The sequence below is a fragment of the Podarcis cretensis genome (assembly GCF_951804945.1).
Source record: "Podarcis cretensis genome assembly, chromosome: 8".
Classification (NCBI taxonomy): Eukaryota; Metazoa; Chordata; class Lepidosauria; order Squamata; family Lacertidae; genus Podarcis; species Podarcis cretensis.
The window spans coordinates 73,649,715-73,674,821 of NC_137177.1; the positions used below are offsets into that span (position 1 = coordinate 73,649,715).

Sequence of the window (25,107 nt, forward strand, 5' to 3'; positions counted from 1 at the left end):
GGGGGAAGAATGGAATGGAGTAGCCCATGAGAGGGTATGGCCAGGGGGAACCTGGGCTACGGGCACTCTGCAATGCAACATTTTGTAGAATTCTACATCCTGGATTTGTCACCTAGAGGAGTGACAGCCCAATGATGCTTGGGAGCCGCTGCCTCAAAAGAGCACTTCACAATGCAAGATGCCCGGGGCAGGCAGCCACTGATGGCTTGGCATGCTCAAAGCTTGCCCAGGTGCCCGTCACTAATGGAGCTGCAAAATGTAGGTGCTCCCTGGCGAGACGGGGCTCAGCGCCAGGAAGGATCCAGTGTTTGTTCAATGGCCGCCGAGTGCTTTCCCTTTGCTGTGTTTTTTGCAGGGTGTGTGTGTGCACAAGGGTGCAACCTTCATCCCCCCCCGGCCAGACCGCCTGCAAATTTTTATTGTGAAGACTCCAGCTGGGGCCATGCGATGCACGCTTGGCTGGTTCTCTCAATGACTTTCTAAAAATAGATCTGCCTGGGGCCCCGACTGTCAGGAAAGGAGTGGGAGAAAGCAGATGCCCCTTCCAGGAGGAGCTTTAACTCCTTGAAATTGAACACACCGGGCTTTTTCACCGTTTTTTAAGATGCAAACACCACACCACTCACCAGGCTGGACTTCTCACTGAGACAAAAAGGCTCTGGGACTTCTTATCCTGTCATTTCCACACTCCCCTCCCTTCTACTTCTATCTTCCTAATAATGAGGGCTAGAAACTTAGAAACAACCATAAAAGCTGTGTTTTCAGGAAGCTGGATTTTGTGTGGCACAGAGGAACTGTGGGAACACAGAACAATAGCCCCATTGGCTTCCAATTCCTCAACCACTGCTCTTCCATGAGTAAAAGTTTTTCCCAAATAACATCATTCTGCACTATGTATGCGAGAGAGAGATATTCTGCAACTGCAGAACATTTAGGCCTTCATGAAGTATGCAAATTGAGCAGCAAGAAGCCTGTTGGATGAGGCCATCATCTAACCAACCAGATACCAATGGGAAGCCTGCTTGAGTGCAAAAGCAACTCTCCCCACTTGTGACTTTTGGTAACTGATATTCAGAAATATTGCCCATGGTGGAGGAAGAAGCAAAGTCAGCGTGGCAGGAGGGGAGAGCTGCTGCTCTGCTCAGGTCCTGCTTGTGGGTTTCCCATGGGCAGGTATCTGGAAAAGGTATTGCAAAATACCGTACAGAGCAACTTTGTAATGGTGCAACTGTGAAGGCACGCGGCAGCTTTCTTAAGATGCGTTTGACGTGTGTCAAACGGTTCTAAATGGTTCTGAAATGTTTTAAATTACCTTTTTATTTTAAAATTGCATTGTTTGAACACTCTGAGCCTTCCCCGCACAGGGCTCCTCTGGGAGGGAGGGCGGAATAGAAAAAAGGAATCATAAATAAATCATACGAGATTTCCTGGTCTGGTTGACACGTCGTGCAATGAAACAACGGCAACATCCAATGCACGTTGTTATCAGCAGCCCCCGCCCCCCCCCGAGGGTTCACAGCAGGGAAGTGGCTCTGCTGTGCCACCCATCCATGTCTCTTTCAACCCTTTCCATGGGCCAGCTTTGATGGGCGGGCACAGTACCCAATTAAGTCCTACTGAAAGCAGATCCATTGAAATCAATCCGTTTCAATGGGTTGCCTCAAACTAAGCCCCTGCTCAGAGCAGATTGGCTGAAATCAATGGACCCAAGTCTGTCATGTTCCTTTGTTTTGTATGGGCTTACTCTGAGTAGGAATTAGTTGCCAAAGAGGTAAAGGTAACGGGTAAAGGGACCCCTGACCATTAGGTCCAGACATGGCCGACTCTGGGGTTGCAACGCTCATTTCGCTTTACTGGCCGAGGGAGCCGGCGTACAGCTTCCAGGTCATGTGGCCAGCATGACTAAGCCGCTTCTGGCAAACCAGAGCAGCGCACAGAAACACCGTTTACCTTCCCGCCGGAGCGGTTCCTATTTATCTACTTGCACTTTGACGTGCTTTCGAACTGCTAGGTTGGCAGGAGCTGGGACCGAGCAACGGGAGCTCACCCCGTCGTGGGGATTCGAACCGCTGACCTTCTGATCGGCAAGCCCTAGGCCCTGTGGTTTAACCCACAGCACCACCCATGTCCCTAGTTGCCAAAGAACATAAACATAAAAAGAACCTGCTGGATCAGGCCAAGGTCCCACCTAATCCACTGTCCTGTTCTCAAAGCGGCTGAGATGCCTAAGGAAAACTTTAACTGGTAGGGTTGCCATATTTTGAAGAGCAAAAAAGAGAACACATCTGCCGACTTCTACTTTTAACTATGGATTGCTATGATTACACCCATGAAAAAGAGGGCGTGTCCCGTAAAAAGAGGACATATGGTAACCCTACCAATGGGATGCATAGATAAGTTACTTTATTTCATCCCAAAATTCAGCTTCGTTGGATGGCGACGAGGTCTAGCGTTACGAGAGAGGAAGAAAAACCTTTCTCTACCCATTTTCTCAATAATATGCATATTTCAGTGAACTTATTTCACATCACTTGCCTTTTCTCTAAACTAAAAAGTCCCAGATGCTGCAACGTACAGAAGTGCCGCCCCGTCCCTTGAGAATTCTGGCTGCCCTTTTATGAACCTACATAGAGTAGGACCAAACTGTAGTCTGCCAGAGAGGTTTTCTAAGCCTGCAAAATGAGGTGGGGAGAGAGAATGCTGCAATGTGGATGGTGCCGAGGCAAACTAATTGAAAATACGAATTGGAGGTGAATTAAGCAGCAGTCGTTAGCAGCAATTAAGCCTCCCCCCCCCCCTTTGGGATTACATTGAAGGTGCTCTGACCAAGGGAAGGATTGAGAAATTGCTTCATTAAATCGTTTGGCTCCAGGAGGCAGAAATCGTGGCTTTCGCTGTCCTGAGGTGCTGGCTAAAAAAACAGGTTGTGAACTTTCATTCCTGGTTAGACTCTTTTCTTTTAAAGCACCGCAGTGCCCTTCCTAAGAGAGAGAGAGTGAGAGAGAGAAAGAGAAAGAGACTGAGGCAGGCAGGCAGGCAGGCAGGCAGTGAGAGAGTGAGAGAGAGACTGAGGCAGGGGAAGGAATTCTAAAACACCTTCCACGAGGCATCCACTTGCGTCAAGGCTGTTTGAAGGATGCGCACAGCCGCACCTGGCTCGCCACAGCTGCTGTTTGTCAAGATCAGGGAACGCAAGCACGCTCACAAGGAGGGAAAAGGACCTGGGAAGGTGACAAAGTCACTCTGCGCCACCCAATCGCGTCACAAGCTGGCGGGCGTCAATGTCCAGCGTTCTCAGAAGAGGCAAAGAACAGCCTTGGTGCCCCCTCTAAATTCAATCCCTAGCTAGGCCTAAGATGAAGGGCTGGGGGAACTTGTGGCCCTCGAGATGTGCCTGGACCCAAAAGGCGGGGATAATGGGCTTTGTAGTCCCTCAATGTCTGGAGGGCTTAGGCTCCCCAACCCAGCACCTTATGGGTTTGGGTTAAGACCAAATTTCAGGGGTTGATTTCCCTCCCCCTATGGATTTAGGCTCCCCTCCCCTCAAAAGGACAGATCCTGAAGCTGAGGCTCCAAGACTTTGGCCACCTCATGAGAAGAGAAGACTCCCTGGAAAAGACCCTGATGTTGGGAAAGATGGAGGGTGCAAGGAGAAGGGGACGACAGAGAACAAGATGGTTGGACAGTGTTCTCGAAGCTACCAGCATGAGTTTGACCAAACTGCGGGAGGCAGTGGAAGACAGGAGTGCCTGGTATGCTCTGGTCCATGGGGCCACGAAGAGTCGGACACGACTAAACAACAACAACCCCTCAAAAAGTGCCATGGTGCTCAGGTTCTGCTCGTGGGGTCTTGGCTCTTGTAAAAACAGGATGGAGGATGAAATGGGCCTTTGGTCTGATCCGGCAGGGCTCATCTTAGGTTGCTAAGGGGTGCCCCAAAATTCTATATATATAATTGCCACAGTTCCTGATGATGGCTGGCTGTTTCTCTCCCCCCGCCCCCAGAGGATAACACCAATGCTGCCAGAGAAACCCCCACTGGGGGCAAGAATTCTTGTCACCACATAAGAAACTCTTTGTGAGCTCCCCGCCAGCACCAATAGTATCCCATTCTCCCCACGGTTGTGAATGGGGTGATGAATTTGGGAGGGATTTCATCTCAGCACTAGTCAGCTGTGTGTGTTGCAATTCCATAGAAGCGAAAACTGCACAAAATTGCACTTATGAAGAGTTTCGGCTCTCTTTTTCTTTTCAAAACGACATTCACAGTCCTTATGACTGCTTGAAAGCATGTGAAATCTCACAAGTGCTCTCTCTCTTGCAGTGTAACATAATGTAACACGGGGCAAAGGAATGAACTTGTAGAAAATGTCAGCTCTCTCTTCTTTTCAAAAGCAGTCCTTACGACTGCAAAGTTTTGCTTGAAAGCGTGTGAAATCTCACAAGCTCTGTGCGTATCTGTGGGGTGGCTGGTGTTTGACCCCCGACAACACAAGCGGTTATTTAAAAACAAATTTGCCCCGGGAGAATGCTAAATGTTGTAGTGTCATGTCTTATTTACTGAAGTTTAAGCTGCTGTTTTATTAATGTATTTTTCAAAATTAATTATACAGTTTTATCTGGCCCACATTGTCCTTTTTTTGCTGATATTTCGTAATTGTTGTAAACCACTTAATATTTTAAAAATCTCTAAGTGACCTACAGCATAAAACACACAAATTATACCATTAACTTGAAAGTACAGCCTGAACCCACCGTCTCTCTGAGTCTAACCTACCTCACAGGGTTGTTGTGGGGATTAAATGAGGAGGGGGAGAACCACCTTGAGCTCCTTGGATGAAAAAAGGCAGGACATGAATGAAATAAATAAATATCCAGATTGGTGGGGATTTATTTTTAGAGATAATATGGTTGTTCTGGTCTTAGATTGGGTGTTATTATTTAATATGTTCGGGTACATTGGTATGCCCAGTTATTATATTCATGCTGAATTTTTGTTATTGTTTACTTGCCCCTGTGGTTCCATAGTAATTTGCAAACTAATAACAAAATATTAAAAATAAAGAATATAGATATACACAAACTCCTCTCTCACATGTCTAAGGCCAGAGTAAAAAGGTGCTGTCTTCAGCATACGACAAGAGATGGAAAGCAGAGTTTTCAGGAGGCATTACGCAACCCGAGGCTCTTTGGAAAAAGGAGTCAATGGGCAATTTTATTGCGGATGCCTTAATCGGTCCCAAGGGGCTGGATGTGCCAAGGCAGTGTTTTCTTTCTTTTTTTAAAAAAGACCAACTGAAGCTTGCGCAAAGCAAATTTGCAAGCTCGCACACCTTACAGAAATCTCAAACAGAAAACCTGCAATATTTTGGATGAGGTGTGGCAGCACCAGCCCTGCCTAAGGCTTGCTTTATTTTTCAAAAGGTATTTATAAACCGCACGGAACGTTTTCATCAGTCTTACCGGGGTTCTACAGACGCCAGGCGAAAACATTACTCTTCAACCAGGCCTTTTGCTGCTTAACACCCGATACCCTTTTAAATGTGTGTGGAGGCTATGGGTTTGTTTTTGTTTTGATCATGTATTTTGTGTTTCCCCCCTACATTGTGTTTTTCTGTTGTGAGCAGCCCTGAGATCTAGGGGTGAAGGGTGGTATACAAATTTAATAAACAGCAAAATAAAATAAATAAATACTCCGTCTCTAGTCTCCCTCCAGGCAAGGAGTTAGCAACAACAAAAAAGCAAAGCTGCCTGGAATCTGGTCTGTGTGCTTAGCCCATTCCTGTGTTGAATCCATGCATTTACTACAATTATATTTTCCTTTTCCTCCAAGGTCAAGGCAGTGAACCCAGCTCTCCCCACTCCATTCCATTTTGCGAAGTGGACTACCAGAAGCAATTTCCCCTGATCCCAGGTGTATGTGGGGTTATGGTTACAGGGAAGAAAGAGCATGTTCAGCAACATCTAGAGGGCCAAAGGTTCCCCAGTGCTGAGCTCAGCCAGAGCTAGCTGAAACCAAGCAGACTGGTCTGAGCAGGCAAGACTGTGGTCGAAGGACCGGCTCTCTCATAGGATGCTGGACTTACCTGCCAGGCCACGGCGAGCTGAGAGATCTCTCGGCCAGACATGCCTTCGGTCAGCTTGGCGATCTCTGAACACTTCTTCCCATAGTCAAACTGGGCGAGCTTCAGACGCCTGGATAGGAAAAAGCACACCAGTTCGCATCAACACTGCCATGTTATATTTATTGCAAGCTGCCGGGAAACACCGTAGGTAGGGTCTAAGGCAGCGTTTCCCAAACCTGGGTACCCAGCTGTTTTTGGACTACAACTCCCACCATCCTTAGCTAGCTGGACCAGTGGTCAGGGATGATAGGAATTGTAGTCCCAAAACAGCTGGAGACCAAAGTTTGGAAAACCCCGGTCTAAGGTTTATAAGTTGTATTCAACTACGTACCCATCAAAAGAGTTCACCCGCTGAAATTAATGGGCAAAATTAAATCACTTTGATTAATTTATGAAAGCACTCTTGAGTAGGGCCAGTGCTGGATGCAACCCTTTATCCAGTAAACAAAACTATTACCATATTTTTCGCCCCATAGGACGCACTTTCCCCCCTCCAAAATGAAGGGGAAATGTGTGTGCTATGGGGCGAATGCAGGCTTTCACTGAAGCCTGGAGAGCGAGAGGGGTCGGTGCGCAACGACCCCTCTCGCTCTCCAGGCTTCAGGAAGCTATCCGCAAGCTTGGGAGCCCGCGGGAGTTCCCGCCGGGCTCCCAAGGCTTGCGGACAGCAGCCTGCAGCCCAAAACCTGGGGAACGCAGCGGAGTGTGCCCCGGGCTTCGGGCAGCTCTCCGCAAGCCTTGGGAGCCTGGCGCAACTTTTTCTTTACCCCCCCCCCAAAAAAAAAACTAGGTGCACCCTATGGGCTGGTGCGCCCTGTGGGGCGAAAAATATGGGTATATGATTTGCTAGCCAGTGAAGCAGTTCGGTTAGGACCCACGTTCAAACCCCTGCTCAGTCTGCGACGACTTGGCTCGTCATTCCCTCAGACTGATCCGCCTTCAGGGCTGTTGTGAGGATTAACAAAAGAGGAACCGCGAAGAAGCATTATACCAACTCAGGCTCACTGGTCCACCTTCCTAGGTATTGCCTATACTGGATGGGAGCAGCTCTCCTGGGGGTTGCGGCTGGGGTTTGAGTCCGGAACCTTCTGCATGCCAAGCAGCTGTCCTCCAGCTGAATTCACGGGGAACTCTATTTTATCATATTGCTTTTTGATACAGGGCAGACAGAAGTAAGTACTTCTTCATGCAGAGTTAGAACGATGGAATTCGCTCCCACAAGAGGCTGTAGCTACCCAGACAGGGACGGTTGATGCCAAGCCAACTCCGGCCCTGTACAAATGAAAATCTGCCTGGGTAGACCAAGCGATTGCAGGAGACGAGCTTGACAAGGCAACCCCTCCTCCCACTCCTGCGGGATCTTGAATGAAGTGGACCGGAAAAGGTTTAAGATGCGCTCCCTGTTGCAAGAGATCTTTGCCCGATACAAGGGGAATCCTCTTGTCAATTCTGCTTCCGCTATTCAGTTGCAAACGATGACAAGTGACTCATGTTCTCAACAGATTTCATAACCCAAATAGGATATATTTGGGAGCAGCAGGGCCCAGTAACCAACCTTCAAAGCTAGGCCTGTGACAAAATGCTGCTCTGCAGCCACTGCTGTCATTCCCTTTTGCTCACCTACCCTGTCCTGACTTCATGCCAATACGGTGGTACCTCTAGTTATGAACTTAATTTGTTCCGGAGGTCCGTTCCTAACCTGAAATTGTTCTTAACTAGAGGCACCACTTTAGCTAATGGGGCCTCTTGCTGCCGCTGCGCCACCAGCACACGATTTCCGTTCTCATCCTGAAGCAAAGTTCTTAACCTGAGGTAACTCTTCCAGGTTAGCGGAGTTTGTAACCTGAAGCGTTTGTAACCTGAGGCGTTTGTAACTCGAGGTACTCAGATTTAAGAAAAAGGGGGGAGATGTATAGGACGCCTAATTTTTGACATTATTTTTAAGGGGGAAAAACCCTATACACGGAAAAATATGGTAATTAATTAAAAATAAATAAATATACTGACTGCTTTCCCTCAGTGGCCGGCTTCAGGACGTGCTTGTCAAAATACATCCGTACCAGACGCTCTCTCTCTTCCAGCTCTGGCAGCTTAAAATTAACCATTTCGTCTATCCGGTCATTGATGGCCCAGTCAAACTGCTCCGGTTGGTTGCTGGCTAAGACGAGCATGAATCTGGGGAGAGGAGAGGAGAACCATCATTTTTTCCCTCTCTTATAAAGCAAGGCAGTTCTATTGGGATTCCCCCTCCACATGCGCAACCCCTTCCACTTCAAACAGAGTTGTGCACGCAGGGAGGGTGGGAATAGTGATCAAGTGTGCAACCCCCAAACACCATAAAACCATTCAATGCTCATTCGTTCAATACAGAAAGGCATGCATTGTGTGTGTGTGTGTGTGTGTGTGTGTGTGTGTGTGTGTGTGTGTGTGTAGGCTTGTATCCAATGCCAGCCCTACTCAGATTAGATCCACTGAAGTTCACGAACTTAGGTCCACTGATTTGAATGGGACTTGGTTGGGTACAACCCATAACATCCTCATAGAGGCATAAAAATGTCAGGATGCAATTCATGTGGCTGCAGCGAACTGCTCTGGGAAGTGCCTGTCCCCTCGATTATACAAGGCTGCAGGAAGGTCTAACAGAGGGTTTGAGGTGCTTCCAAAAACTGCTCTCAGAAGAACCTCCCCCACCCCCTTTAAAAGGCAGTCCCTAATAAATGCACACACACACACACACACACACACACACACACACACACACACTCCTCCTCCCACTGCAGAAAGTTTTGGCAGCACACTAATGCAAATCAAACCGAATTTCTCCCTCATTCTTAACCAATAAATACCACATTCCGCTTTTCTGCAGAATCAAAATATTTTTATATATTTCATAAAATTTATACACCACTTGCTGGTAGAAAACCCCCAAAACTCATTCAAAACACTACCATACCCTTTGCCACATAAATACAAAACTGGTAACAACAGAAATCAGACGAAGTACCTGCAGACAAGGAACGCTAGAATTCTTAAAAGCATCTTGACATGGAACACTACAAGATTGATATAAGAATTCCACACCGTGGATACTGCCAATATAAGAACTGAATAGATTGTATTTCCTGATGAATCTGCTGGACGTTAATTTCTCGTAATATGTTTCGTTTATATGACATGTTGGTCTATAGAATGATATATTTTGATATATGTTGAATTGCATTTAAAAAGAATTTATATAGTCACATACAGTGGTACCTCTGGATACGTATCAGGTAAAAAAAAACCCTCAAAGTGGTTCCCCCCCCCAAAAAGCGTGCGTGCGCACACACACACACAGAATGCTGGTGAAGCTTAAAAGCAACAATCCTATGCCTATCTACTCATTATTTTATATCCCATGGGTCTCACTTCCCAGACTTGTGTGTTTAGCAGACTAAGGCATACCCTCTTCTGCCTCTTGCCTCCTTTACTTCTCTCAAAACTCTCCCAGCTCCTTCCCAAAACTTCACGCACTGCTTTAAGCATCTTTTTGCTTCACAGCCAGCGCCTGCCGCCTCTCTTCTGCCCGCAACCCCCTCCGGCACTCTCTATCTTGCCGACTGACAATAAGCCCTGATTTAATGGCGCATTATGATTTGAATCAGCCTGTTTTCCTAATGGGCACTGGCAGCGACACTCTCGCCATCTGTTCAGAGATGGCCCCCCTGGGGTCAGCAGGGGAGAAAACGCCGGGGGGTAGGGTGGGGGAGCCACCATCTCCACATTCATTCGGAAACTGGCTACTTTTCTAGATTGCCCCATTCCTGGCTTGCGGCTACGCAGCCCTGATGAGATCCCAGAGGAACAGATACAATGACCCGGAGCCCTAAATGCTTTCCCAGACAACAATGACAAAAAAGGGGGTAATTTCTTACCCGTTACCGTATTTTTCCGTGTATAACATGACCCCACGTATATGGTGACCCCTACTTTGGGGACCCCAAAATTAAGAAATCAGTATTTTAAAGTTGTTCAGCTTTTGGAGGAAATCGCCCAAAATCGCTTTTTCTTTCTTTTGAAAAGTGCCATAAAAAAGGTGTTCTGGCACTCAAGTGACTCAGGAGCTGCCAGCTCACCCAAGACTGACCGTATAAATCTGCATATAAGACGACCCCCAATTTTTGACTAAAAAAAATGGGGGGGGGGCATTGTCTTGTACACGGAAAAATACGGTATTTAAATAAAATCCTTTTAACATGCACAATATTTAACAGAATATTTCCGATAATGACAATAAACCCCAGAAGGTATTTATTTACTTCAGGGGTAGGGAACTTTTTTTCCCCCAGCCCAAGGTCCACATTCCCCTCTGGGCAACATTGTGGGGGCCACATAACAGGGCTGGGCAAGGGCAGAGCCAAAAGTTGGTGGAGCCATGGACTTGACCCTTCACGATGCACAACTCGTGCAGAAATCTTAGTGCTGCATCCAGCTAAGTTCTACTCAAAGCAGACAAAATTAATATTTCTATGTTAGTCGTATGCATTAGCTTCAAGGGATCTACTTGGAGTGGAAGAGAACACACACACACACACACACACACACACACGGCAAGCAAGAAGCATTATTACAGTTCAAAGGCAGCTCTGTTGAGTTTTTATTTCTCCTCCTTTCATTTCAATGGCTTTAACCCGACAAAAACCTTCTGCCTTTTTATAGTGATACCTTATTTTACAAGGCGTATTATAAGGTGTATAAACTGCATTATACTGATTTACTGTAAATTTTGTTCCATTTAATCCGTGGCAAGATGGACACAAATATAGCTTGGCTTATACAGCGGCCAATAAATAAATAGTTTATTAGGGATGTGCACATTTGGCACAAACTGAAAACGTCCTCCCTTTCCCCTCCTAACCAAAATAAGCAGAATCTGTAGTATTATTAATTAATGTTTCCAAGCCTAAGGCAAAGTATAAGAGCAAGAAAACTATTTAGACTTTCTTGGAGCTGTTTCGCTTCACATTTAGCACACTCCTAGCACAGGCCCTGAAATGAAGAACCTCAGAGGGGCTGGTTTCAACAGCAGGTACCAGGAGGGCCGTGGGTTCAAATCCCCACGCAGGGCTGAGGAAGACCCTGACCACAAACTCTAGGAAGATGCTGTCTATCAACATAGACTGGCTTTCTCCAACTCTAGATGTCACTAGACTACAATTCCCATCATCCTTGACTGTTGGCCATGCTCGCTGGGGCTGATGGGAGTTGGAGTCCAACAACATCTGAGAGGAAAGAACAATACTGAGCTAGATGGGCCATGTCTGACTAGGGAGGCATATACAACCGTACACTTAAAGCACATGACTCCCAACCCCAAAGAACCCTGGGAATTGTAGTTTATGCCTCACAGAGCTACAATTCCTAGCACTCTTAATGAACTACAGTTCCCAGGATCCTTGGGGGTGGGGAATGTCATGTGCTTTAAATACATGGTGTGTACACAAGCCTGTCTGACACAGCTTCTTACACTAATATTTTTCTGACCGAATCTCTCTATCACGTTTAAAATTCATATAGGTTCCCCAGACCACCTCACATTCGCTCCTCAAACGAAAGTAAAAATGCACAGAGCAAAACAAAAACAAGAATTACAGGGGTCAAGTGGTGGTTTAACCAAATCTGCCAATCTAGCAGTTTGAAAGCACACCAGTGCAAGTAGATAAATAGGCACCACTGCGGCGGGAAGGTTAATGGCATTTCCGCATGCTCTGGTTTCCATCACAGTGTCCCATTGTGCCAGAAACGGTTTAGTCATGCTGGCCACATGACCCGGAAAGCTGTCTGCGGACAAACGCTGGCTCCCTTGGCCTAAAAGCGAGCTGAGTGCCGCAACCCCATAGCTGCCTCTGACTGGACTTAACCGTCCTACGTTTTTACCTTAACCAAACTTCAGAAGCATAAAAAAGTTTGAGTGAGAGGCGTCTCCCGTTTGCGCTTCTGGGGCACTCTGAATAGGAGAACTGGCAAGCATTTTGGAAGAGGATGAGAGGGCAGCCATCTTGGACCCAACCAGTTGCTCTTGGAAACAGTAACTCTGAACGTCCAGGACTCGGCATTCCTGAAGGATTTGCTAGAAGCGTAAAATTGGCTACTTAAAAGCACACATTTTCCTGACAGAAGGCAGAATTGCCAGTTAACTGTCTCCCGGGGGGCTCATTATTGGTGGATTCGCATACGTTACTGTGGCGTTGAGTGACTGGAGTCAATTCCTTACAGGCTCTGCAGAACATTGTTTTTTTAAGAGGGAACCCAGAACTATTCCCTAAATGAAGATATGCACCAATCAAATTTGCTTTTTGTGTTGGGGGGGGGGGAGAGTAGAACCATCAAAACAGGATAACTAGAGTGAAGCCAAATGTATAATTAGACAGGCCTGCGAGCAATAAGGAATTCTGCAGTGGAAAGCAACGCTGAGATAATATCCCATTTCATCATTTATTTATTTTTTTAAAAAATGGGTTGGCTATGCCCAGAGAAGGCTCAAAATCCAAGAGTAATGCATATGTCTATGGTATGGGGGGAACATTATTCAGCCTGAGGGCCAGATTCCATTCTTGACAACCTTCCAGGGGCCACATGGGCGGAGCCAGAGGCAAAAGTGGGTGGAGCTATACAGTGGTACCTCGGGTTAAGTACTTAATTTGTTCCGGAGGGCCGTACTTAACCTGAAGCTGTTCTTAACCTGAAGCGCCACTTTAGCTAATGGGGCCTCCTGCTGCTGCTGCTGCGCCACCGGGGCCCGATTTCTGTTCTCATCCTGAAGCAAAGTTCTTAACCTGAAGCACTATTTCTGGGTTAGTGGAGTCTGTAACCTGAAGCGTATGTAACCTGAAGTGTATGTAACCCGAGGTACCACTGTATATGGAAGGTAAGGCAACCTTGCAAGTCTATGGATCTAATCTGAGTAGGAGAAATGTTGGGACACAACCCAAAAAGTCTGTTTCATCTTCTGCATGACACACCTTCAGACATTGGAAGATGGCTCTTACGTTTCCCCTCAATCTTACTTGTTGCTGTGCTGCCCTGTCCTGTGCAGGAAGGCATTCAACGTGGCTCGTAGGTCTTCGCTGATTTTTTCCTGCAAGGAGGAGAAATCACAATTAAATTAACCATGCATTAAAATATAAAAATACAGAAAACACATACTCCTTCAGTTTGTTATTATCAAGTATTTATAACCTGCTTTTCACGGAATATTCCAGAATCCCAAGCAGGGAATAACGAAACTAACTAAATGTGTGTGTGTTTTCTGTATGGCCATATTTTAATTATTTTATTTCGTGGTTCTCCACCCTACGATTGTGAAACATTCCATCAAAAGCAATTTATAAATACTCGGTAAAAACTAAACGATAGCATGCGTACAACATGCAAGAGAGAGAGAAGGGAGTGTGAAGTACTTGCCGTTGACCTCTTCCGCAGGAACGCATCAGCTTCGTCCACAAACAACAAGAGGCTGTTAAAAAAAATGAAAAACCTGGGTGAGCCTGGCAGGAGCAGTGGGTCAAGCAAATGGGCCCACCATCCTTGCAGAGTTGGGCCATCACCAATCCAAAGTTCACCCAAGACGCTTCGGTGTAAAAAAAATAACAAATATGGGATTGTGCCTAACCAAGACTTCGTTGCAGTGTGCCCACCAGATCACCTAAGTTAGACAAGTTCATTCATTTCAACGCATCTGCTCAGAGTAGGTTTTGTGGCATCTATTGCTTTTGGGTTGTGACCTACGTTAGTCAGTCCTACTCAGAGTAGGCCTGTTAAAATTTAACACACGCATGAGTAACTTAGGTTCGCTAATTTCCATGGGTCAGGCTCTGAGGACTGCATGAAAGCCTTCGATTTTTATCCATGATATGGTTTAAGAGAGAATTTTGCTTTCTTGTCCGTTATGCTGCTTTAAAGACACATTATATACGCAAGCTTCGTCTGTTAAGGTTTCGTTCTGATATTGTGCAATTTTTTAACTTGGTGCTTTAAACTGGGTTGTCAACAGCTTTTGAGATTAAATAACAACAGCAGCGGCAGCAGCAGCGACAACAATGCACGGAAACAATTCAAATAAATAAATAAAGCGACTACAACAGTAGCAACAGCTCCTCTCGTCAGCATCTGCCAGCGCAGTCGAAAGGCATGGATGATGGGAGTTGTAGTCTAAAAACAAACTGGTCCCATCAGCCAGCATGTCCAATGGCCAGGTGTGAACTAGACTGATAAAACCATGGATATGTTTTTCTGTGTTACTGTGCTCCCTGGCATACAAACCACAATGCTTTTTTATTTTTAAAAAGACTCCTTAAGGATGGAATAGCATGAAAACACACCATAGCTCTAGGGTTTGGCTTGTAAAGTACCAAAGGGGAGGAGGGTTTCAGAAGTCACTCAGGGAGCTATGAGAGGCTGCTTTGTCACATTCTGGGATCTGCAATTCTGCTGGCTTTCTCTCTCCACCCCCCCCCCCCGGCCGGTGAATAATTTAACATGGACCGCCAATGCATTTTTAAACACATGCAGCGTTTCAGCTTTTCTTGCCGTTTCCCCCCCGCAAAAAGGTGGGCCACGAAAAGCCCTCTGCAAAAGGAAGTTTGTTTTGCCGTGCTCTAAATATTTCATTTCATGGGTGGCTTTCCATTCTCTGTCTCTCCCCCCCTTTCTTTTTAAGGAAAGAAAAAGGTGGAAAATAGAAACATTCTGGTGATGAATGTGGCTGCGTATCAGTTTGGACAAAGGGAGCGAATGTCTGTCAGAGCCAATCAAGGGACACATACATCATCAATTAGCCACACTCAGCGCCATCCCCGAACCTCCCTCCTTCGGCACCCCCCACAAAATAGGACGGCATAGGCACACAGCGCCAGACCCCCGGTTCCTCTTATTCGGTTTTAATGGGTCTCTGGGAGACGCTTGGAGGTGCAGGAGAGGAGAGACGAAGAGCCAAACAGCACCATCACTGCAGAAGGTATTTGCTTTCCCTTTACAGTGGTACCTCGGGTTAAGTACTTAATTTGTTCCGGAGGTCCATTCTTAACCTGAAACTGTTCTTAACCTGAAGCACTACTTTAGCTAATGGGGCCTCCTGCTGCTGCCGCGCCGCCGGAGCACAATTTCTGTTCTCATCCTGAAGCAAAGTTCTTAACCTGAAGCACTATTTCTGGGCTAGCGGAGTCTGTAACCTGAAGCGTACGTAACCCGAGGTACCACTGTATTGTAGAGAACATGCTGGGCACCACAACAGCAGGAATGTAGAATCTCTTTCAACCTGATGGCAGCATGCCAGAGGCAAAAGTGGGCAGGGCCAAGAAGGTCAACTTAACCTCTGCACAGTAGGCTTTAAGTTTCGGGGAAGCGCCATGGCTCAGGGGCAGTGCATCCGCTGCGTGCGCAGAAGAGTCCGGGTTCAATCCCGAACGGTATCTCCAGGTGGGGCTGGGAGAGAGTCTCTGCCTGAAACCCTGGACAGTTGCTGCCAGTCAGTGTAGACAGTGTAGACAGAACCAAGCTAAATGGAACATTGGTCTGACTCGGTATAAGGCAGGGGTCGGCATACTAAGGCCTGCGGGCCGAATCAGGCCCAATTGCCCTCCAGATCCGGCCCATAAACAGTTCTGCAATCACCGCTTGGTATTTTTAATGTTCAATGTTTTATTGTCTTTTTAATATTCTGTTGGAAGCCGCCCAGACCACACCGAGATTAAATGAAGCAACTGAAAACTGCAACGGATTGTGTACTGAGAGGAAAGCGACATTGTGTGTGTGTGTGTGTGTGTGTGTGTGTAACTCTCGATCCAAGAAAGTCGTGGGAAACAGATCCAAACTTACCCTCTCCGGCTTGTATTTGCCCAGTCAAAGACCTTGTGCATGGCAGTAACTCCTTCCCGCCCCATGGGGGCGACGTCACCACCAGTCATGATGGCGTAATCCATGCCAGAATGCATGGCTAATTTCTGGAGTAGAGGGGGGGGGGGAAGGGGGGGAGAGAAATCAAATAACAATCAACATTTGCCCTGTGGTATTTACATAAAGGGACGCGGGTGGTGCTGTGGTCTAAACCACTGAGCCTAGGGCTTGCCAATCGGAAGGTTGGTGGTTCGAATCCCCGCGACGGGGTGAGCTCCAGTTGCTCGGTCCCTGCTCCTGTCAACTTAGCAGTTCGAAAGCATGTCAAAGTGCAAGTAGATAAATAGGTACCGCTCCAGCGGGAAGGTAAATGGCGTTTCCGTGAGCTGCTCTGGTTTCGCCAGAAGCAGCTTAGTCATGCTGGCCACATGACCCAGAAAAAATGTCTGTGGACAAACGCCAGCTCTCTCGGCCTATAGAGCAAGATGAGCGCTGCAACCCCAGAGTCGTTCACGACTGAAATTAACTGTCAGGGGTCCTTTACCTTTACCTTTTTATTCACCTAACTGTAGAATCTTGTACGCAAACTATCTTCCCAAGAATATTTTTTAAAAATACTTTAAAAAAGCAGGTTCCTAGTCCTCATTTCTAAACAACACAGAAACATACTCAGGGGCTCCATCAAAGGCTCAGCAACTAGAGGAGCGAGAAAGAAAATCAAGCAATGATAAACATTGACACCCAATGCCCTTTGAAAATGTGTTGGGGCGGGGGGAGTTATTGGACTGTTTTTGTTTTTATTTTGATTATGCAGTCTGTGTTTTTATATTGTGATCTTGTCTTGCAAACCACCCTGAGACCTGCAGGTATAGGGCAGTATATGAATTTAATAAATAATAATAATAATAATAATAATAATAATAATAAACATTTGCCCTATGGTGTTTACACAGCTCTGTAGAATCTATTGCAAAACCCCAAATTCCAAAAGTATCATTTACAAAAAAATTAAAAAACATCCTAGCCCTCATGAATAAAGATCACAGAAACATACTCAGGTGGTCCTATCAAAGGCTCAGTGACTAGGACTAGCCTTAAGCCCCCGACCCTCAACTTTAAGCCGACCAGAGGGCCCCAACCCTCCGGTCTGATGCCGACCAGAGCAGAGTTTATAAGTGTGCCCTGATGCGAAGAGCTCTCCCCTGCCTTCATGAGTGGTGACCCGAGAGGCTGTCAATTGAACTGCTGGCAGTGATCACATCGCGATGATGCCACTGGGGCTACCTTGGCAAAGAGAGTCTTCCCCGTCCCAGGGGGGCCGTACATGAGGATGTTCCTGTACAAGCTTTTGTTGTTCCGCGTGTTCCGTGTCGCAATGGCAATGTCTCTCACTCGCTCCTCCAGCTTTGGCTGCAAAAAAAAAATATGGAAAAAAGGGCAAGCTTGAATTAACAAGACACGGAATAAACAGCAGGTGGGTCAGGGACTCTACCCACGCACGAGCCCTCGGACTCAGACCAAACTTCCAGCCAGCCCAGTATCCTGTTTCCGTCACGATGCCTCTGGGACGCCCACAATCAGGGCATGGAGGAAACCATCTTTGGTGCTTGCTCATGCGTGTGTTCTTGTGATGCATGCCAGAAGCAGCGTGGGGCTTCTCTTGTGCTTGACTCGCAAGCTGCAGCTTGTGCAGAATGTTGCAGCACGACTGCCGGCAGGAGTGAGACCTGGTCGGCATGGAATAGCTGTGCTCAGAGACCCACACAGAATACTCGTTGCTACCAAGCTGCTACCATTAATAGGTAAAGCCCTGAGCAACTTGGGACCGGTGAGAGTGCTTTCCCCCATATCCGCCCACTCGGCCATTTTGATCTGTGGATCTGGCGCTGTTATTGCAGCTGCATGACACCGCATTTGTAAGAAATCCTTCTTTTAGAGAATCAGCATCTTCGCTTTAGAACTCCCTGCCTACTGATACCAGGCAGGTGTCACCACCCTACTGCTCAAAAACGTTAGGCAAACTGACACGTGTTTTGATCTGTGTGTAGTTTATAACTGATTTTAACTTTGGAAAAAATGTTTTAAATAGTTGTCTTCCCCAGCAATTGCATCGTTTTGTTCTTTCCATAAACGACCTTGCAGTTTTCTTTACAATCGAGGGGCACACAGTTTTTAAGAAATAAAAAATAAATGAATGTGCTTTCATTTTGCTGCTTGCTAGCGTGTGGGATGAGCAGCTCCCAGTGCATGCTGGGAACAGATGACATGCTCTTGCCTATGGCCTCGTTTACATTTACTCGCTCCTGTGAATGCGCAGGCTTGCTTGTGGGTGGTTTGAACAGCCCAGGTGTACGCTGATGTGTGGCAGGAGCGGATCCTGGGCGTGATGCTCCCGCAAAGCATCCTTGGAGCTTTTTGGCAAAAGGAACGCCCAAGGCTCTTTTAGCCAGGGGTGGAGAACCGCCGGATGGCAGGCTCAATCAGTCCGCATTTGGCCCGCAAGGTCGTTTTGACCAAACTGCGGGCTGCCTGCCCCGCTACACCTGACACCAGGTCAGCCAGAACGGGGGTTGTAGGCACAAACCCTGTGCAAATTCTGACAAAACAGATGACTGGAGGGTCTCGCCAAGCCCCTGTGCAGTCAGCTGATTGTGGTCGGATCCTGTGGAGCCTCTTGCAAAGTGCTCTGCGAGACTCAACAATCAGTTGAGAAGCCCTATAGCAAAGTGATCCATACAATCCGGTCAGACACCTGACGGCCTTCTGCCAAAAGTGGCTCACAAGCAGTGGGGGAGATAACAGTCCGACCCGTCAGCCCGACCCAGTGCCCCACCCTTGCTTTTAAGCGTAGACACAAGGCTCTTTTTGGAGGAATGGCAAAATTCCTGAATAAGGTGCCATTAGTGAGAGCAAGGAGATGCGGGTGGCGCTGTGGGTAAAACCTCAGCGCCTAGGACTTGCCGATTGTATGGTCGGCGGTTCGAATCCCCGCGGTGGGGTGAGCTCCAGTCGTTTGGTCCCAGCTCCTGCCCACCTAGCAGTTCGAAAGCACCCTTAAGTGCAAGTAGATAAATAGGTACCGCTTTATAGCGGGAAGGTAAACGGCGTTTCCGTGTGCTGCGCTGGTGCAGACTCGCTAGAGCAGCTTCGTCACGCTGGCCACGTGACCCGGAAGTGTCTTCGGACAGCGCTGGCTCCTGGCCTCTTAAGTGAGATGGGCGCACAACCCCAGAGTCGGTCACGACTGGCCCGTACGGGCAGGGGTACCTTTACCTTTAGTGAGAGCAAGGGGACGAAGGTGGCACTGTGGGTTAAACCACAGAGCCTAGGACTTGCCAATCGGAAGGTCTGCGGTTCAAATCCCTGCGACGGGGTGAGCTCCCGTTGCTCGGTCCCTGCTCCTGCCAACCTAGCAGTTCGAAAGCATGTCAAAGTGCAAGTAGATAAATAGGTACCGCTCCAGCGGGAAGGTAAATGTCGTTTCCATGAGCTGCTCTGGTTTGCCAGAAGCGGCTTAGTTATGCTGGCCACATGACCCAGAAGTTGTACGCCGGCTCCCTCGGCCAATAAAGCAAGATGAGCGCCGCAACCCCAGAGTCGGTCACGACTGGACCTAACGGTCAGGGGTCCCTTTACCTTTATCTTTAGTGAGAGCAAAGAGCAGCCTCAACTTTGACTAGCATGCTTTTTTGCTAGGAAAAGAGAGTCGTCGTACTGTGGCGTTATTCCCACAATTATCCAGAACAAGCGGCGCCCAGGCAGAAATTATTAGCCCATTAAGGTGCTGGCATAGGAGGAAAAAAAGCTTGCGAATGCTGACTCAGGGATTTTTTTCACTGGCTGCTGTGAGGTGAGCAAAGGTTCCCCACATGTGGATTCTTGGCTCGGAGTAAAGACTCACTCGACCCCTCTCGAGAGACGTTTCTCTCCAACAGTCTTGGCAATGAACAAAGCTGGGAAACGCTTTTTTGACCCCGAGGAAGCTGCTTTTGCAATCTTCAAGGGGAGCAGAAGGAGATGACCAACTCCTCTTTCAGAAGTTGGCACAGTTGAAGCGGAAAGCCGAGGTTCAAATCTCGTCCTGGCTGAGAACTTACTGGGGTGGGGAAACCTTCATTCTGCGGCACATTGGGGGAAATTCACACCATTTGGCAAATTAGCTGATGGCAGGCACAGGAAAATTAAAGCCTTTAGTGCGCACTCCCAATGGCCCTTTGGCAGATGTGGCTCGAATTCGGCCAAAACCAAGGTACTATTGGAATTTGGCACCTCTTCCCCATCACAACGCTCTGGGCAGGGACCAAAAAATGTAACACAAAAGCATCCCTGTTGGATCAGGCCAACGGCCCACCTAATCCATCCCCAGCCATTGGATGTGTTAGCTGAGGCTGATGGGAGCTGTAGTCCAGGAATGTCTGGAGGACCATAGGTTAGCCATCCCTTCTTTATACAAATAATATTTTTTAATTTAATTATTATTATTTTTTTACTCACACTGAGAATGACTCCTTCGAGGGCATCCTGGGCTTTGCTGGTGAGCCGCTTGCCAAGCTAGGAAAGAGAGTGAAGGCAGTCAGGTTACCTGTTGTGATGGGTGATGGACAAAGGGCATGGGAGAAGCCTATTTCCCACCAGTGGGGACACACTGCCCCAAACCAAGATGGCTTTAAAAGAGGATTAGCCAAATTCATGGGACGGAAGGCTGCCAGTGGCCATGAGCTATGATAGTTTTGCTCTACCACCACTGTCAGAGGGAGGATGCCTCTGAATACCAGCTACTGGTCACTGCAGGTGGGGACAGTTGCTGCTACTTGCAGGCATTCCAAACGGGGCATCTGGTTGGCCGTTTGCACCAGCAACTGGTCTTCGGAGTCACACTGCCTCCGACAATGGCGGTAGAATATAGCCAGTACCTCCCCACCCTGTGAATTTTGTAACGCATGCAGGCTACACCAATACCCGCTTTTAATTTCTTAAGTTTCTGTTATGCAGCATGCTCAGTTCCAACTCCGCCCGCCGGAAACACTTCACCTTTTGGTCACTAGGTGGCAATCTCGTAAACAGTATCTTAAGCTCCTCCCCTTCAGTTTTTAACATTTCACCTTTTGGCCACTAGGTGGCAATCACGTAAATGGTGTCTTAAGCTCCTCCCCCTTCAGTTTATAACATTTCACCTTCTGGCCACTAGGTGGCAATCACGTAAATGGTATCTTAAGCTCCTCCCCCTTCAGTTTATAACATTTCACCTTCTGGCCACTAGGTGGCAATCAGGTAAATGGTATCTTAAGCTCCTCCCCCTTCAGTTTTTATTGTCAACATATCTATAGGCGATATGAATACCGAAAGGTATTTGTGGCAGGACAGGACTAATTTCCATATATGTTGTTTTTGGCATCTGTCTCCAGAGAGAATGCTGATAATGCCAAGGTTGCAGGTTCAATCCCCAAATGGGACAGCTGCCTATTCCTGCATGGCAGGGGTTTGGACTAGATCAGGCATAGGCAAACTCCTGCCCTCCAGATGTTAGGGACTACAACTCCCATCATCCCTAGCTAACAGGACCAGTGGTCAGGGATGATGGGAATTGTAGTCCCAAACATCTAGAGGGCTGGAGTTTGCCTATGCCTGGACTAGATAATCCTAAGGATCCCTTCCAATTCTACAGTTCTATGATTCTATGTTGAGTCTCTGGGGGTGAAGTCAAGCCGCTTGAGGATCACAGCACCTGCTGTGGCTGTAGTGACCGGTAACTTGTAGCTGCTGCCTCCCATGTTGTTTTTGCAACATTAGCAGCACCAAAATGACCTTTCTGGGGCGCAAACCTGGAGTGCTGTGTATGGAGGTCCTGGCTGCCCAAACAACAAGACCCCGTTCTTGGCCTTGTTGATGTGGACCAAAGGGAAACAGAGCAATACATTTGGCACCAGCTTGGCTGCAGGAGTTGCCAGAAGGAGGTACCATATTTTTCACTCCATAAGACGCACCTAGTTTTTAGAGGAGGAAAGCCCTGTTTTTTTGAGGATCAGCTCAAAGTTGTGTAGCTTCTTTTGCAAAGGGGAAAAGGCCTGGTTTTTTGAGGATTAGCTCTAAGTTCTTGAGCTTACTTTGCAAAGGGAAACAATCCTGTTTTTATGGGGTTCAACTCACAGTTCTGCAGCTTCTTTAGGAAAGGAAAGGGAGCCGTTTCTACAGTTTCCACACAGATAATCTAATCAGCCAGTCGCATGTTGCCGGGGAAACAAACAGCCTCTGCCTGCAGAACATTCAGCAATGGAGGCCTGGGCAAGGTGGCAGGGACAGAGAGGGAGCCAGTGATCGACCACACATTCGCTCCATAAGACGCATGGACATTTCACCTTACCTTTTAGGAGGAAAAAAGTGTGTCTTGTGGAGCAAAAAATACGGTATGTACCTGCTGTCTTGAGGGACATTTTCAGGAGAAGAAAAGGCTAAGGAGTAAACCCTACACAAATCCGGAGTGAAGTCTCCATGCATAGGTAAAGGTAAAGGTAAAGGTAAAGGTACCCCTGCCCGTACAGGCCAGTCTTGACAGACTCTGGGGTTGTGCGCCCATCTCACTTAAGAGGCCAGGGGCCAGCGCTGTCCGGAGACACTTCCGGGTCACGTGGCCAGCGTGACATCGCTGCTCTGGCCAGAGCCAGAGCCAGAGCCGCACACGGAAACGCCGTTTACCTTCCCGCTGGTAAGCGGTCCCTATTTATCTACTTGCACCCGGAGGTGCTTTCGAACTGCTAGGTTGGCAGGCGCTGGGACCGAGCAGCGGGAGCGCACCCCGCCGCGGGGATTCGAACCGCCGACCTTTCGATCGGCAAGCCCTAGGCGCTGAGGCTTTAACCCACAGCGCCACCTGCGTCCCAATGCATATATTGAACTAAATAACAGGTGCATTGGTTTCAGCCCGTAAAATCCCTTCTGTTTATAAATTCAGAATCTCCCTGGGCTTGAAAATTGAGAACATAACTGTCCTGCTGGATCAAGTCTAGCATCTTGGGCAACCAACTTTGTGGGGGGAAACCTGCAAGCAGGACCACGCGGACAAGCGCATTCTCCCCTCCTGAGGGCTCCAACAAGTGGTATTCAGGCGCATTCCTACCTGTAACTGTAGCAGCAGGGCAGGGTCACGAACTCAACAAACTCTTTGGGGAGAAAAGGTGGAATACAAATGCCACCAATTAAGTTAAGTACAAATGTGTTTGATTATGATGTGGCTGAATGTACCTTCCACCTGGTTATTCCATACCCTCATGAGAGGAGTCGTGCGGTACGTTAGAAGGGATTACCTTAACGGGATGCTTGAGAGCTTCCAGGATGGTGAAACGAGAGGTTTCCCTCACCAACGACGGCTTGCCCAGACGGGCCTCTATGTACCGGCCAGCGACCGCAGTTGCGTTCTTGGCGCTGTAAATGCCAACAGCCAGAAGGGTCAGGCCGGCCACCTGTCAGAGGAAGGAAGGAAGGAAGGAAGGAAGGAAGGAAGGAAGGAAGGAAAAGATTTGCCGGTTTTGTTCAAGGTTAATTTACAAAAAAGCAAACAACCCCCCCCCCCCAAACCTGCCTGATGGTTGTTTGTTTGTTAGTTTTTTAAAAAATGTTTTAAATCAGACTTTTGGGGGGGCAGCATGGGCAGATATAGACAAACTGAAATTGCAAATTGAAATTGAAATACTTTATTGTCACTTATGTAAGGGATGCAGGTGGCGCTGTGGGTTAAAGCCTCAGCGCCTTGGACTTGCCGATCGAAAGGTCGGCGGTTCGAATCCCTGCGGCGGGGTGCGCTCCCGCTGCTCGGTCCCAGCGCCTGCCAACCTAGCAGTTCGAAAGCACCTCCGGGTGCAAGTAGATAAATAGGGACCGCTTACCAGCGGGAAGGTAAACGGCGTTTCCGTGTGCGGCTCTGGCTCGCCAGAGCAGCGATGTCACGCTGGCCACGTGACCCGGAAGTGTCTCCGGACAGCGCTGGCCCCTGGCCTCTTAAGTGAGATGGGCGCACAACCCCAGAGTCTGTCAAGACTGGCCCGTACGGGCAGGGGTACCTTTACCTTTACCTTTATGGGCAGATATAGACAAACTGAAATTGAAAATTGAAATTGAAATACTTTATTGTCACTTATACAACTTGTATACAGTGAGAGTACAAATCTGAATTTCAAACAAACTAAATGAGAGCCTTCCTTTGGGGGTGGGGTGGGGAATTCTGGAGTTTGCCTTGCACCCCCCCCCAAAGTTGACTCACTGGAATTAATAGGCATAATTCACCTAGGTCCATGAACTTCAATGGATCTATGCTGGGCATAAGTTTGATACCACCCAATAGATAACACCTGTTCTATGTTTCAAGTCGCTCTGAGTTTATATTTTGCTTAAAATGTGACTAATAAGTCCAATAAATGATATAGTATTAATAAATAATAATAATAATAATTCCACCCCACCTTTCTCCCTGCAATGCGACAAGAAACTATTGGGCTGTTTGAAAAAGCTCTCCTTAGGCGGTTCTGTTTGAAACGGTGGAAGTCTTGCCCTGAAGAAACCTCTTAGGTTTTATGTTTTTGCACCGCAACAGTGAGGACTAGAAACCTGAGACAAAGACAAAACGCCAGGATCCTCAGACTTCCAAACTTAGCCAGCCAATCCTAAATTGCTGGTGTGTGTGTGTGCGCGCGCACACAAAAATGATATGCTTGTGCGGATGACTCATCACAGCTCTTGCTCCCCCCTTTCTGCTTCCAAGACATGCATGCCGCAAGGCCCCTTAACCCCCCCTCCCCATCTCAGTTCCTGTCCTTTAGGAGGACAAAAACCTGCCAGGCTCCTCCGCTGCAGACGCTCTTTGCTTCTCTGCTCAAGCTGAAGGAATCATAATAAAAACAAAGGGAGGCCAGGGTTGATTAATGGGCCATTTTGATGTCGCTAAGAGCTTCTCTCTCTCTCTCTCCCTCTCCTCTCTTCCCTTTTAACAGGCAGAGGGTCCCAGTTGGCAGGATGTTCGCAGTGCCTGTTGAGTTATGCAGAATAACTTCACCAGAGTCGCAGGCAGGATGCGGAACACGGTCTCCCGCTTCCTTCCTCGCGCCCACCAGAGGCGATT

At 47.7% G+C, this 25,107-nt stretch overlaps 2 protein-coding genes across 2 annotated transcripts in view; one reads left to right on the forward strand and one right to left on the reverse strand.

Annotated features, from left to right (window-relative positions):
- Nucleotides 1-25,107, forward strand: part of FNDC10 (fibronectin type III domain containing 10) — a 243,253-nt gene that overhangs the window by 147,817 nt on the left and 70,329 nt on the right. The gene's annotated exons all lie outside the window — the stretch shown is intronic.
- LOC307222012 (ATPase family AAA domain-containing protein 3) overlaps nucleotides 1-25,107 on the reverse strand; it is a 41,636-nt gene that overhangs the window by 1,458 nt on the left and 15,071 nt on the right. Inside the window, exons 8-15 of the mRNA XM_079987008.1 lie at nucleotides 23,300-23,455; nucleotides 20,493-20,549; nucleotides 17,283-17,408; nucleotides 15,981-16,105; nucleotides 13,569-13,620; nucleotides 13,172-13,242; nucleotides 8,133-8,300; nucleotides 6,087-6,195 (exon numbers count right to left, since the gene is read on the reverse strand). Coding sequence (XP_079843134.1) covers nucleotides 6,087-6,195; nucleotides 8,133-8,300; nucleotides 13,172-13,242; nucleotides 13,569-13,620; nucleotides 15,981-16,105; nucleotides 17,283-17,408; nucleotides 20,493-20,549; nucleotides 23,300-23,455 — 864 coding nt within the window. The remainder of the gene's footprint in view (nucleotides 1-6,086; nucleotides 6,196-8,132; nucleotides 8,301-13,171; nucleotides 13,243-13,568; nucleotides 13,621-15,980; nucleotides 16,106-17,282; nucleotides 17,409-20,492; nucleotides 20,550-23,299; nucleotides 23,456-25,107) is intronic.